This window comes from Silurus meridionalis, chromosome 5 (assembly GCF_014805685.1).
Source record: "Silurus meridionalis isolate SWU-2019-XX chromosome 5, ASM1480568v1, whole genome shotgun sequence".
Lineage (NCBI taxonomy): Eukaryota > Metazoa > Chordata > Actinopteri > Siluriformes > Siluridae > Silurus > Silurus meridionalis.
The window spans coordinates 13,246,560-13,262,660 of record NC_060888.1 but is presented as its reverse complement, the minus strand read 5'-3'; the positions used below and the strand labels follow the sequence as shown (position 1 = coordinate 13,262,660).

Genomic DNA, 16,101 nt, shown 5'->3' with positions numbered 1-16,101 from the left:
AAAAAAAGTCACATTTTACTATTTTCACACTAACTATTTTGTTAATAAATATAAGAAACACATTTTTGTAAATAAAAGCCATTCAAATTAGACATTCAAAATATTTTATTATCATTATTATATTCAAGTTACATTTAGCAGAGGCACAAAATCCAGGCACAAAACAAGCCAAAACAACAAAACATCCTCACAACGTTAACTCTGTAGTTTTTTTTTTTTCGCCACTTAAACACATCTTTGTGGTCGTACTTTTGCAGGAAACCTACAGCTAATTAAAACTGAGGTAAACGCTCGTGCCCAAAGTGTTTTCCTGTAAGTTATTGAGGAAGGCAATCATTTTCACTTATCTCTGCGATATGCTTCATAAGTTTCAAAGTGCACTTGAGGGGAATGAATGGCTGGCTTGTGTTTTTAAATAAAGCAGGGGATGCCCCCAAATGATCACATATACTCCATTCTTGAAACAGACATCTGGCCTTTTTCCAACATACCTGGGCTAAGCATTGACATTTCAGCCATTTGCTTTGGCTGTCTTTGTGAATCATTTCATTCTTTGCAACATTCTTTGGTATTTAGCAGCCAAAAAAAACCCCAGCTCACTACAATCTCATCCCCTGCCAATGCGCACCACAGTAGTGAAAGTCTAAAATTACAGCAGTGAAGCTTTATTTTTTTTTTTGTTCAAGGCCATTTCAAGGCAAATCAAAATAGTCATGCAGAGGATACTCTTGGAATCACATAAGATTTATTCTTTACATGAACTGCAGCAGTCTCTGTATAGCTCCCACTGCCCTTATCAAGGCTCACATGATGTTCCTGATCATGGATTCGTGCAAATATGCAAGGCCTGGGAGGGGCAAATCTGATCAAATAAATTACAGGGGAAGGTCAAGCTGCCTCCATGTCCTCCAATATATCTGTTTCCCGTGCCCCCAGCAGAGTCGAAGGGTCTGGGATTGGTGGGACCTGTGGAACCAGTGTGTGCTCTTTTCTCCAGCAGCAAGCACATTGCAGGCAGTCTTCTACATTGTGCTTGAACAGTTTGCGTGCCGGGTGGCAAAACTGGTAGAATAGCAACATGAAGAGCACAGCGAGGCCATAGCACACGATCAGTTGCACAGCTAGCAACGGTGCACATATATACTCGTAGAAGTCCGATTTAAAGAAGTACCAGGCAACAATAAGTCCAACGTTTTCAAAGAAGCGCAGTGTATAGTATAAAGCCAGGCGACTCCAGCGAGGCTGTTTCTCTATCAGTTCCTGCTCCGCCAGGTTCAACTGCACAGCTGACCAGCAGAATATGTTGATGCAGGCATAAAGCAGCGTAACCAGGAACAGCACTACACACGTGCCCAGCTTACTCAGGTTCTTATCAACGTTTTCAGGCAGTGAGGCTTTCCGTGCCCAGAACTCCACCCACGGCTGGAAAAAGAAAATGAGCAGGTTTCCCAGTCCCACGAGAATCACCCAGTAGGTTAGAGCTGTGCTGAAGAGTACCAGTGTGGTGACACGAGTGGCGATCTCCAAACCACGCCACAGCACCATGCACAAATATGTACCAACTTTCATGTTCACTTTGTATTCATCATAACGGATCTGGATCGCCAACACACTGCACACCAGTGCTCCGTATGTGATTGATATCAGGGAGATGATCATTAAGGTAACTGAAAAAACAGAAGCAATTTAGTGCAAAATATATGAATATTCATTTTGTTTCTATAAATATTAGCATTTCCAAAACTATTTCCAGTCTATCCTTACTTTATTCTTACTGCAAACCTTTAAGCCATTTGTTTTGCCATGGGAAAACAAATGAATAGCATCAATAAAATAATACACTAAGAATCATAGCTGAATTCAATTATTTATTTTACTATTTCATGATAATGCCATAAAGTAAATCTCTAAATATCAAAACCAAATCAGATAAAAAGAGATAGATCATAAATCAAAATGTCTTTTTTGGACAATCTGTTAAATACGTTTTATATTTACACGCACGCACTCACACACACACACACACACACACACACACACACACACAAACAGTATATATTGTACGTGTGTAACGGTACATGTATTCATACCGAAATCTTTCAGTATAGAGCTTTTGGTTCGGCACACACGTGGACTGATTACAATCATTTTTTGTGCAGAACATAGTTCCCTTAGGTTCGTATTAAGTGGCGGACCGTAAGTTTGTTTAGTCGCCACCTCGCACTCGGTGTGCATTTTTAAAATCTCCTTTTAAGAGAAATTCGTGACAATTTCATATATTGAGGAAGTGAATGAATCAAGTAGATCATTATCTTAGATCATATCGTAAATTATATCACATGTCCAAACCTTCTCAATGGAGCTTCTCTCACTTTGTCCCCAAAACGTCCTACATGCACTGTCCCTCTAAAAAACTTATTTCTAATCCTGTCCTCATCACTCCCAATGGAAATCTCAACATCTTCAGCTCTGCTACCTCCAGCTCCACATCCTCTCTTTTAGTCGATGCCACTGTCTCTAATCCATACAACATCGCAGGTCTCACCACAGTCCTCTAAACATTCCCTTACACTCTTGCAGATACCCTTCTATCACAAATCACTCCTGCTATCACTTTTCTCCACCCTGCCTGGACTCTTTTCTTCACTTCTCTAACACGCTCTCCATTACTTTGCATTTAAGTCCCCAGGTACCTGAACTCCTCCACCTTCTCCACCTCTTCTCCCTGCAACCGCACCACTCCACTCCACTGTCTTATTCACACACATGTACTCTGTCTTACTACTACTGACTTTTATTCCCCTTCTCTCCAGCGCATATCTCCACCTCTCCAGGCTCTTCTCATCCTGCTCCCTACTCCCACCACAAATCACAATATCATCTGCAAACATCATGGTCCATGGAGACTCCTGTCTGACCTTGTCTGTCAATCTGTCCATCACCACTGCAAACAGGATTGGGCTTAGAGCTGATCCTTGATGCAATCCAACCTCCACCTGAAACCAGTCTGTCGTTCCTACTGCACACTTTACTGCTTTTTTATTGCTTGTCCTCATACATGTCCTGCACCACCCTCAAATACTTCTCTGACACACCTGACTTCCTCATACAATACCACAACTTCTCTATCGGCACCCTGTCATACGCTTTCTCTAAATCCACAAACACAAAATGCAACTCCTTCTGACCTTCTCTATACTTCTCCATCAACATCCTCAAAGCAAATAATGCGTCTGTGGTGCTCTTCCTTGGCATGAAACCATACTGTTGCTCACAGATGGTCACCTCTTCTCTCAGTCTGGCTTCCACTACTCTTTCCCATAACTTCATGGTGTGACTGATCAACTTAATTCCCCTGTAGTTACTGCAGGCCTGCACGTTTCCCTTTTTCTTGAAGATCGGTACCAGCACACTCCTTCTCCATTCCTCAGGCATCCTCTCACCTTCCAGAACCCTGTTAAACAGTTTTGTTAAAAACTCCACTGCCATCTCATCTAAACATCTTCATGCTTCTACTGGTATGTCATCTGGTCCAACCGACTTTCCACTCTTCATCCTCTTAATCGCTGCTCTTACCTCCTCCTTACTAATCCTATCCACTTTCTGCTTCACCATCTCCACACCATCCAACCTTCTCTCGCTCTCTCATTTTCCTCATTCATCAGCTGCTTAAAATACTCCCTCCATCTTCTCAACACACTCTCCTCACTAGTCAACACATTTCCATCTGAATCTTTTATTGCTCTAACTTGCAGCACATCCTTCCCAGCTCGGTCTCTCGCAGCTCGGAAGTTGCACAATAATCCGATCGTGAGAAAATTAAATATTAAATATAAAACACACACCCACACACCCACACACCCACACACACACACCCCTGTATTACCGAATGGCATCTAACAAATGTGAAATATTTAATTAAAGTTTTTTCATTTCATCCCCTAACTGTACCAAAATGTAACTGAATTGTGACTTTAAAACTGAGGTACATACCGAACCGTGTTTTTGTGTACCGATTCACCCCTTACATATACACATATAGATACATATGTATGTATATATATATATATATATATATATATATATATATATATATATAAAATATATAAAAATAACTTGCCTCTAGCAGGCAGGAGGATGTATTTCTCCTGAATGGCAGCATACAGCTGGAGAGTGAGCTGAGGTGTGGAACCAAGGAAAGCCTGGATGACGGCTGTGCGTTTGAAGGCATCACGGTGGACGGCCAGCTTGCGCTCCGAATGACCAATCTCCCATTCCATTGGAGAGCCGACGGCTTTTCCGTTTTTTAGTTTCATCTTTCTCGTGATGGTGACATATGGCTCCTCTTGCCTGCCTGCCTTGAAGTAAACTACCAAAGCTTCTACACACCTGGAAAGTAGAAACATAGAAGGTCTGATCAAGTGTGCAACTTGTAGATAAAAAATATATGAAAACCTATAGGGGTAACATGATGCTACATTTACACATGCACCAATTTTAATCACCAGTAGGTGTTCCTACTGGTTGCCACAGTAACATATATGGAAGGGTGGAAAAAACTAACATTAGATTTTTGACCACAAATCCAGTGAAAGGCCATGAGCTCTAATGTCTGTATGAAGTCACTTTATATTTGCTAAAAGAAGTTGCTGGACACACCCAAGTTTTATCACTAGTGGTTGTTGTCGCTAATCTCAATTTAAAATCTCATCCAAAATTAAAAAGTCTCTATTTGCTTTTACGCTGCGCCACTGCGTCGGTGAATGTATCTTTAGAACGTTTCTGACAAAGGATAAAAAATAATAGATTTAAAAAAAGTTATGATAAGAGTCTTGTGAAATCACAAGTAATATCAGGATGCAGGTAATTAATTAAGATTCTCATAACAGAAGAATGTGTGTCTAGTCACCATGCTAGTATTTTTCTATTTAGAATAAAATGAAACCCATTATCAAGAAGTGTTTCCTAGTTTGAACACTAGATGTTGCTATGACATAAAAACTAATGCAACTCATCCAGACTCCCTGCTCTCACTGCACCAAACACCAAGTGTTCATTTGACACTTTTGGCTTTTAGCTGGAGACTTGAAGGAAAAAAGAAGAAAAAAAATAGAAAATGCAGAAAAATGTATGACAATATACATATTTTATTCCTTGACTTCAGAGGACACGTGTTTAATCTATCAGGAGTCAGTTGCTACAAGTGCCAGGAATCAATTGCCTGAAAAAGTGAAGATATACAAACTGCCTTTTACTCAGCTGTGTGAGCTGAGAACTAATACCACAGAGAAGGCTCGACGCTTTCTGGCTCCACAGACTTCTAATGAGATCTCTAATAAGCAAGAGCAGACAGATACCAGAGTCAGATAGCGAAATCTTTAGCTTTACTTTGCATTAGTTCTTCATTCTGAACATCCTCTGCTCTTATTAGAAAAAGCAACTGCTTATGACACGGTGAGAGAAATCTGCAAAATCTTTACATGCAATATTTGACAATATTTGTCAATCAAGAACATCTCAGTCCTGCTGGAAGAACAGAACATTCCAGTGTCTGTGTCACTGTGCAGCTGCTCCATAAGACTAAACACATTTAAACACTCAGCTGACTTTTAATGCTCAAACCACACAATTTTATATAGCAGTGATATTCATTTCTAATATTTACTTCAAAAAAATTGCTTTTGTTTGTACTATAAAATGATGAAATGAAATTACACAAACTACTAAAACATTCTGCTGATCTCAAGATTACTGTACATGCTTAAAAAAACAAGTCCAGGCATACACAGGCATCTTATCTCACAAAAATAAACTCCACTCTCGGCTGATAACTTGTTTCGGTAGCAAACGGTTTGAATGCAATGGTCCATAACTGATAAAACAAAATTCCCTTGCCAAGTTTAAAAATAGGCATGACAAAAATCCCGCCCCGATTCACTAAAGTAGTTTTCACAAACCGTAAAATGAACAAAACCAAAGAACAGGCAAATGCACAAGCAGCCTTTTGCACTGTTTACAGTTACCATAGATCTGGAACATTCATTCACATGCTGTCTGGAACTTCATCAAAAATGCTGAACACATTTTCAAAGCAGACAAAAACCCACCAACACCAGTACACGAACCATGTTCCTGAGAAAAAGTAGAGCTTCAGTCAGTAAAATATCACTACAGTAAAAGTGCTCCCTTTAAACTTTCATTTGAGTGAAAGTATAAAAGTGTTTGCCTTCAAATATACTAAAGTATCCAAAGTACTGATTTATTATGGCTAAAATGTTCCGATTATCATTTTTGTCACAAGACTCTTACTTACCATGACTATAAGCCGCTACTTTTTCCCCACGCTTCAAACCCTGTGGCTTAAACAATGAAGCGGCCTATTTATGGATTTTTCCTGGGTTTTTCCCGGTTTCACAAACTTCATGCCAAAAAACTGAGCACCAAACATTAGACTAATGAAATAGATGAACGGGTTAAGGTGAACCAATGAAACTCTTTATATTAAATCAGATGCTCTCCCACTGAATCGGGCCGCACCACATCATAAATATGGATGAGGTTCCTCTGACGTTTGACCTGCCGCTCACTCGGACTGTCTACAGGAAAGATGAATCATTCGTCACACTGAAAACAACCGGGCATGAAAAAAACGCACTTCACCTGTGTTCTGAGCTGCACGGCATCGGGAGAAAAGCTTCACCAATGGTGATTTTTAAACGCACGACGATGCCAAAAGATAAACTCTCAAGAGAAATACTTGTGAAAGGAAGGAGGAAGACAGTGAACAATGACTTTCTTGGTAGGCTACTGTTTAGATACAAGTCGTTGTAACGCGTTGAGTCAGGGTCATGGGATAACTCGCTAACTCCAGTTGCAACAGAAATCATAAGCACAGACAGGTTTCCAAAACTCGTGCTTTTTTTATTTTTCTTGGCAACAGCGTTACGGTTAGTCAAAGAAACTTAGAAACGAGCATCAGAAAATAATAAAAAAACATATTCCTCGGTCTTGCACACATGCAGTAATACCGGAAAAACCGCGCCAGGCTATTCCCAAAATGCCGCTCTGCTATTAAAGGAGCCACAACATATTTCACCCGTTACACCGTGTACCAGACACTGTCTTTCATTAAAGCCTGTTTAAAGTTCATTAGTTTCAATGTAGACACCTGCGGCTTATAGACAGGTGCAGCTTATTTATGTTAAAAATAAAAATCTTTGTCAAATTCAGTGGGTGCAGCTTATATTTGGGTGCCCTTAATAGTCCGGAAATTACGGTAATAAAATCAGTTTATGTGAAAAGACTCTAAATGTTACTCTTAGCACACCAATCTATTAATAGAATGATATGAACGAGTTAAACACTGATATCTCTTAAATTTTTCATAAACCTAAACCTTCTTTTAAACTATTATTAAATCTTGTAAACAAGGTCTCGGGTGTTGTGGCGAGTTAGACTCAGGAATGCATTTGACTTTGTAACATTGTGATGTTAAAGTCTCCCGAAATGCTAAAACTTCAGTAAATTGCAGATAAGTGAAAATGCTACTCAAGTACAGTATAGAACTACATCTACTTTGGTACTGTCCACCACTCACCAACACAGATATCGAGAGAAAATGTATATTTCAGACTCCGGACCTTCAAAGAGTAACTGATGGTTTTGGCTCAGAGCTTAAGACTACATGAGCAATGTTCATTCCTCAAAGAAGATCATAAATCCTCAAAAGATAGCAGGCATAATGCTACAATCCAAACCAAATTATATGAAAGAATCTTGATCATCTACAGAAACATTATTTAGAGAGACTCCGAGCATAACCTCAGAGTTCAAGAGTTTCCAAGAGTAGGGGTTCCCTCATTGTGTGCCTGCAACAATACAAATCTCTCTCCTTAAAAGGTTTAATGTGCAGGAGAATGGAAGACTGAATTACGTACATGATTTAGGCATAGTTCTCATACATCAGTTCTCTCTGTCAGAAGATGATATTATTTGGTTATAATGATAACGGGTACTGTAATGTAGATTTAGACACTTGCATTGTGTCTGTTGAGCGTATAAATATTAGTGTTCACACCATGGTTATAGGGTTTTACTGAATAAAAAAAAAACGATTTATATTGAATTAAATTGTCAATTTCGCAGTTCACACCCACAATGCGTCATGTGGACCGACAACACATCTTTAAATATCCCGAAGGTGAACAAGTATAAACCTAAGAAAGAAGTCGGTGTTGATGGATTTATTCCCAGGTCGTCTTCAAGTCAGTGCTTTTCATACTGGCTGCTTTGAATGCAACTAGATGGTGGAGTTGCTGTTTGCATAATTTGTTTTCATTTGTTTGTCTCTCGTGTATGCTGCCTGACCTGCCTTCAATTGTACAACCTTGAATAATAAAAGTATCCTTTGTCAGCCGTAGATGGGAGAGGCACTGGAACAGGTGCAACAGTGACTGATAGCAGAGAAGTCCTGGGTTGCCAGTCTAAATGACATGAGCGAATAACTACGTGTTTAAGGAAGGTGCAGCCGCCGTCTTTACGTTTATATTCATGGCATTTAGCATACACGCTTTACCAGAGCAATGTACAAAAGTGCTTTGAAGTCTCAGTCAATGAACAGATCAACACTGGTTCACTAGCTTGCAGACTTTAGATACCATCAGCCTAAAACTAGGAGGAATTACAGCACAGTTTTTTTAAATATACAAATACAGAAAACAAAACAGGGAAGCAGCTCTGGTTTAAGTGTTTTAGGAAGAGGTAGGTCTTCACCAATCATTGGAAGTCTTTACCCATAAGCTACTTCTTTAAGAACTGGTAAAGAAAGATATCCAGCTCTACGACAACTATTATAACTATAGGTACAATTTCATTTATATTTACAGTCATCCAGGAGTTGTATTTAGAGACGTTTTAGCTACTTTAATGACCCAAGATGAAGTCGTAGGGATGGGAGTGGCTGTAATTCAGAGTTTAATAGTGCAAGACTTAACAGGCAGGAGATTGTGTTATGTGTTATGTGTTATGTAGGAGATTGTGTTATGTGTTATGGCTGCTCTAAACCACCTATAAAATACAACATAAATTAAGATTCAATCAAATGACACTCTCCTGTTGTTTGCACAGCTGCAGTACCAGTGTTGCTACGGGTTCTTAGGTGTCAGACATGATCTACATGAGTAACTCAATCCAAGACTATATTTTGCCACTTGTTGGCACATGAACTGATACTGATAAGTACATGAGTGAAAATGATTCAGAAGTGCTTTAAGTACCAATTGACTTAATTGATCACAATCTTTTTAAAAAAAAAAAGCTTTAATATAAACATGAGACTCTTCGTTTCTGGCTCTGAGACTGATTATTTCATTCCTGCTTATGTAAACACAGGTCTGGTTAATTGACCCCACACAAGTGTACACCCCAATGTTACATGCAACATGAAGGAAGACACTTCTAAATCTATAAATTTGTCCTAATGCATCAACCTTTTTTTTTTTTTGTATGCTGATCCCAAATAATTTGTGTGTACGTAGCAGGTGAGGCGGTGCAGTAAGTACATGACTAACAGCTGGCTAAACATTCTCACCAAACTTTATACATATTATTATACTCGGTGTGATTACTGTAGCTGCTAGTCATAGTGATTATCAGCCTGATGAGTCATCATAAATCTCATTTCATAAATCTCCTTTCAGTGGAAATAAAAAAAAAATAAATAAATAAAAATAAAAAAACATTTCAGTGTGTGGACTAAGTGCAGGGTGTGAACAAAACTGGAAGAACAGCATATCAAATCCAATTCTGAAGGAAAACCACAAGTGAAAAAAACATGCATGTATACCTTTGGTATTACACCAACACAACTGTGTCTTTAATGACTCATGCCTAAAGCTGAACATGGTCAGGATCCATGTGGCCAGTTCTTTTTGTTGCTCTGTTGGTCCAAACATATGTAACAGGATACAGGTGATGATGTAGCATTATGTCATCCAGATGCTGTTCTAGTACCAGTAATAATTACTTTGTAAAACAGGATCTGTTTAGCAGCCTGGGAGAAGTCTGTCAGCACAAAGAAAATGTAAGATTTGTAGCTAAAGTTTTGGATTAGTGAGTCATTTCTGATAATGGAGGCATTCAACATTTGCATTTGCACACACACACACACACACACACTTTTTCCAATTCCCACCTATGTTCACAAAGCTCCAGTACCATGACCTCCAGTGACGCAAAGAAAATTTAATCTAAAATTATTAAAGTTCGTTAGTGTTAACGTCAAGAGACGTGCACAATAGTAAGGAACACTGGCGCTCTCAGTACAGAACAAGCAACTTCAATTAATTGTGTTACATTTCAGACAGCACATTTTTTCAGAGCTAGCTAACGCCTGTCTGTCGAAGCCTGTAACCGAGCTCCCAGATTAGCATCACCATTCAGCAGGGGCAGATTTATAGTCTTTGGAGCTTAATGACAACTAGATTTATCCTGAGTGACTTTATCGTTTTACCACATCAAGAGTACTCTCCTTGTTAGAGCAGTGAGTTATAGAGATCTGTATAAAGGCAGGCAGATGCTAACATTCAGCTTATCCCCAGTCGAGTGTACTGAATGGATGGTGTTAGCTGAATCAGTTAAAATGTGGTTTTGCTCTCATGATCTTTATATATAGCAAGGTTATATTAAATTTCAGCTGAAATTGCTATAAGCGTTATACATACATATATGTATGCTTGTCAAAAGTTTGGAAATACCTAGACTTGTATTGTTTTTGATGCACGTGCAGGTCCCTTTTGGTTCTGTGCATCAACTAGATAAAAGGCAAAGACAACCAAGAATTGGACAGTGAATTAATGGGAAAATGGTCTGTGAACTGATGAATTGAAATTTTATAATTTTGTCTCTAAGAGAGGAGCTTTAGACAGAGAAAAGGAGAAAGGATGCTATTAAGACTGCCTCACAGCCACAATCAAACATGAAGTGAAAGCTAATGGTTTGGGTTTGTTTGAGAGCAGGGAAGGTTGGAGAATTATTCTGGGTGAAAGGAAAAATGAACCAACATGGCTTCAATTTCATAGATCAATGCCATGCAATTCCAGCTGGACTGCGACTAACTGGAGCCAACTACACCATACAGCAAGAGAATGACCCGAAGCATATGTAAGCATATTTTAGAGAGACAGTTGTTTGGAGTGCTGAACATAATGGAATGGCCTGCCCAGTCACCACACATAAATACTATTTTATTGCTCTGGGATGAAGTGGATCACAAGGTCAGAAAAAAATATTTAGCAGAGAGAGAAGTACGCACAAAGTTTTGCAAAAGGCATGAGCAAAGCATTTCAGCTGAATGTTTGAAGAAACAAACTAGAGTGTGAAAAGCTGTTATTGAGTACCAACATCCAAATCCAAGACTAGGGGTTTCCATTGAAAAGATTTCTTTCCAGGTGCTAAAGCTGGCTTCAAAAAACAGAAGCATGAGTGCTGCCAGCATTGCTTTAGAGGTTGCAAAAGCGGAAGGTCGGCTTGTCAGTGCTTAGACCATACAAGTCAGTTTGCATGGCTGTCGTCCCAGAAGAAAGCCTCTTCTACTTGTACTTTTTTCAACAGTGTCTGCACATTTTTTTTACTGCAATAGCGTTTTTATTTAATTGCTGTACATATACTTCCATGTTTATCTGCACTTGTCAATTTGCACACTTGCTACTATTTGTACTTCTGGTAGATGCTGTACTGCATTTTGTTGCTGTGTATTTGTACTATGAAATGACAATAAAAGTATATTTTGTCTAACTCCAGCAGCTCCATGATGTCATTATAGAGGAGTGGAAGAGGATCCCAGCAACAACCTGTGCAGCTTTGAATTCCATGGCCATGATTGGACACAGTTTTGACATGTTCACTTAGGGTGTACTGACTTTTGTTGACAGTTATTCAGACAATAATGGCTGTATGTTAAGATATTCTCAGAGGACAGTAAATCTGTACTGCTATACAAGTTGCACGTTGACTACTCTAAAATATATAGAAGTTTAATTTCTTTCTAGTATTGTGGATTGAGAAGATCTACTAAAATGGTTGAACTGTGAGGGGTGTTCTCACTTTTGTGAAATACCGTATAAAGTACAGTGCTCATGTCATTGCCACAGATGTGTGAAAAAACAGAAGGCCTGCATACAGCGTTCTCAGGCAGCTCAAACCACAAATCACACTATTGTAATACAGAGCAAAGGCATGTTTCAATTTCTACAATTTACTAATCAACATTACCTTGCATGTGTTGAAACTAATCCAAATGTTAGTTTCTGGGTGGCAGATACTTTCAGTTAATGTCAACTTTATGATGGTGAATTTGTGAAACTCATTCTGCACTAAAAGAAATTAGGAAGTTGTATTGATGCATGCAACTTAACTGCATCAGTCAATCTAATCTTACTAAAAAAGATCTCCATTTAAGTGGGGGAAACTGAAATGTTTTTATCATTTAAAAAAAACACAAAACAATCTTTATGTGTTTACTGAAAAGTTATTTTATATTTATAAATCACAACAGACAGGTTGTATAGTAATTTAGAGATTACTGTAGGAATACAGAATACCATTTCATATATTTTCTTTCTTTTAATCATATTGAACACTGGGTACATGTGAACATATTTGTTATGATAGTAAAAAGTGAAAAGTGTTTTTCTTTATTCACAATCTAATATTTTCAGGGGTCGAACTTAAAAAAAATTAAAAACGACCTAAAACGATCAAAATAGGCATAAATTATGTCTATAATTAATTAAAGTGATGAAAAATAAATAAATATGTCACTTCATATGTATAAAGTAAGTTTACACTCATACACTCATTTATAAAAGCACTAAAAGTGTTTTTTTTTTCAAGATTAGGTCTCTAACAGTTATGATTCCAGGTTAACACCCATGTTTATAAAGCGCCGACCTCTGAACTTTAGGTTGCCTGTAAGTGACCAGCATCAATAAAATAACTGAACACACTCACAGACACACAGACCTCATTCTGTACTGGACATCTTTTTTTCTAAACTGGTTTTCTGTACGATTAAAAACTTTAGCCAATGTTTTTACTATGTTCTATAACTCTTCTAAGTTATTGGAAGAAAGAAGTAAAAAAAGAAAGTAATCGACTATTGCAGCTTTAAATAACAGTTCAACTAATAAATATAATTCATCCTGTTATGAATGTGCCATCCAGTGCACTGGCATAATGTGTTTTTTTTTTTTTTTCTTTTGTGGAATAGATCTAGTTTTACTCTCTACCTCCTTGAATTGTCTAGTCAGTTGTGTTTAAACTACTAGCCAAGAACTTACCAGAAGAAAAATCACATGGCTATGTTCAGCAAATCTATCTTCATCTATGAATTGTAGTCATAACATCTGCTTGTAATAACTAAGGACCTCTGAAGCAATATTTCTACACTCAGACTTCACTGGAGTTCAATGTGCATTATATAGTCATATGCAAAGTTTAAAAATGAAACTAACATGAAAGCTGGTACTGTAAAGAAGAACACATACTGGACCAGTTTATCATTATACATATAGCCTACAATAGAGTAGAACGAGATAATGCACATTTCAAGTGTGAGAGTGTGTGATCAGACTGTCCTCGTTTTAACCAAACTTGGACACAGTCTGAGCAGCACATGGCAATGAATTCTATTTAAGCCTGCCATGTGCGAGTGTGCGCATGCGCTAAACCAAGTCAGACAATCAGGTTCTTCAAAAGAGCACTGGGCTCGATTTAAGGCTCAGACAAATACTTGTATATATTAGAGCTTATAAGTATCTACAAGAACGCAAAGGCACCGCCTAATGCCCAAACCTTCCGTACCGCGCCATTCTGCTGAACTCAACACGCCTGTAGGTGTTACAGGAGCAGTTACACAGCTGGCACTGCAGAGGGCGATAAAAAGGTCGAACATTTTAAGAACGTTTCTAGTGACAATACTGAATCATCAAAGTATGAAAGCTGGAGTCAGTCGTAATGTGCTTTGGGGAAAAAGCTCATCCAAGCATTTCCAGAACAAAAGAGCAGATGGAGCCACTCGCATCAGCCCTGTTACTCAAATTCTTCTACTTGTATAAGAATACACTTGGCCCAAGCCTCTGCCTAGGACAGAGGACATCTGCCTCTAAAAATACAGTCTGCGCTTGTTATAACCGTGACACAGTTTTTCGGTGCTCATCAGAAACCCCTGGCAGACCGCTGTCACGGACAGACTGCAGACTTCGCGTGAACTCCACTCGCAAAAGGCTTGTACAGACCACGTGAACGTTCGGGGTTCGTCGGCAGCTGGTACATGAATCATGTGACCAAATGGCACGTGCACATATGTGTTCTCAGATAACCGCTATAGTATAACCACTAACCATCTACCACAACCACTATAATCTAACTGTTCTTATCATTTATACACGTTTTTGGGAGTGAACTCTAAGGTTTAATCGATCCCGCGTGACCCTGAAAAACTGTGGGCGGACCCCAATCTATAGAAGTGATGCCAATGCACTTGATCTATTCTGTAACTTTAATTTTACTCTGAACTGAATTTGCCTGATAGTTCATAAAAATGAGAGACACGCCGCGAATACAGGCGGCCTAGTTTGGAAAGATGAGAAAAGTTGGTCACGTGACTACATGCCGGTGTATGTGTCTGTTTCTACCTGATGATCGGTCCCATCTGGAGCAGGTGCATGAAGAGCACAAGAGGACGATCTCTCCCTAAATCCCGATGGACAAAGGTTAAGGTCAGCTGAGTTAGCACAGAAGGCACCAGGATAAACGTGATCGTCAAGCCCATCCATATGACGTCGTCGCTCGTGTGGTACATGCTGGAGAGCACCGAGGCGCAGATGAACTCGGCGCAGTAGAGGACAGTCGCCCACAGCACACTGAACGGGGGACGGATTTTGCTGTGATTGATCACCAGCACGACTTCGTTCTCGTTCGGGACCGCGTGCTGTGCGATCTCAGAGATGTCATCCTCCACCGCCTCGTCCATATTGTTCGTATAGCCCAGCGAGTTCACAGACTCGGGATGGTGCTCGTGTTTACTTTTCATTTCGATTTACAAAAAAAACAATAACATTGGAATCTGGAAGGGAAAACAAAAACAGAACGCTGGGAAGGGTTGCTCAACCGCTCTTCGTGCTGACCGTAAAATGTATTTATTTTAATTTGGTTCACGTGGCTTTGATCGTAACTCCATATTCCAGCGTATTTGCTTTACATAGTGTAACAGAGAAGTGTGCTGGGCTTTATTTCACCAGGAATCACGATCCTGTTCATGCTGCGAATAAAGAATTCCATTACCAAGTTTACAGGCTGAAGTTCTTGTTGATCGAGCAAAACACGACCTGAACAGCCTGGGGATATTTCCCGTTGGTGCCAGCGCGTCTCCTTCTCCTCACTGCACAGTGGTCCGGGGTCTTCACGCTCTCAAGGCGTTGTTCCAGTGAGACGCCCTCCGTTAAAACATTTCAAATCGAACCGCGTACTTTAGTAACGCACGCCAGGGAAACCACGCACATGAAACGACGCGCTAAACACCCAAAACCCATTTCGTTCGTCTGCTGTTTATGATCAGCACAACCAGGTGCGCGTCTTCCTGACGGGCGTGTGCGCGCTAGAGCGCTGCGTGAACGCTTCTGCGGGTCCCTGCGCCCGCCGGTTAAAGCGCCAACGCAACGCCCCGAAGAGCCAGAGCTATGAGGACGAAATAAAAACATTGGACGTGACTTATAGCAGCATGTTGTTCGATCTATTTCTATTTACATATTGTAATACAAAATTATATTTAACACTTTTTCAGACTGGTAGCCATGTCATAAAAACACACTGCTCACTTCTAGCCACGTGGCTTGGTAGGTCAAAGGAACAAAAAAAACACTTCAATTTGATTCCAAATATCAGTAGAATCAAGTGGAAGGCTGTTCTATTCCACTCCTTCACCTGATTTCCATCATGTGCACATGTTTGTGCATCAAGAGACCTTCTGACAAAGTCACATAGTGAGTGCATGTGATAAATACCTCATAAGGCCATCGTCGGTTTCTTCTCCTCAGTACAGTA

General features: G+C 39.5%; 1 protein-coding gene across 1 annotated transcript; it reads right to left on the bottom strand.

Moving 5' to 3' along the window:
* Nucleotides 1-87: 87 nt before the first annotated feature.
* Nucleotides 88-15,735, bottom strand: xkrx (XK related X-linked). The gene is made up of 4 exons (XM_046849176.1): nt 15,343-15,735; nt 14,694-15,124; nt 4,121-4,389; nt 88-1,667 (listed from the first exon to the last, which is right to left on the bottom strand). The coding sequence occupies exons 2-4, from the start codon at nt 15,089-15,091 to the stop codon at nt 889-891; spliced, it is 1,446 nt and encodes a 481-aa protein (XP_046705132.1). The 5' UTR covers nt 15,092-15,124; nt 15,343-15,735; the 3' UTR covers nt 88-888.
* Between the last annotated feature and the right edge of the window lie 366 nt (nt 15,736-16,101).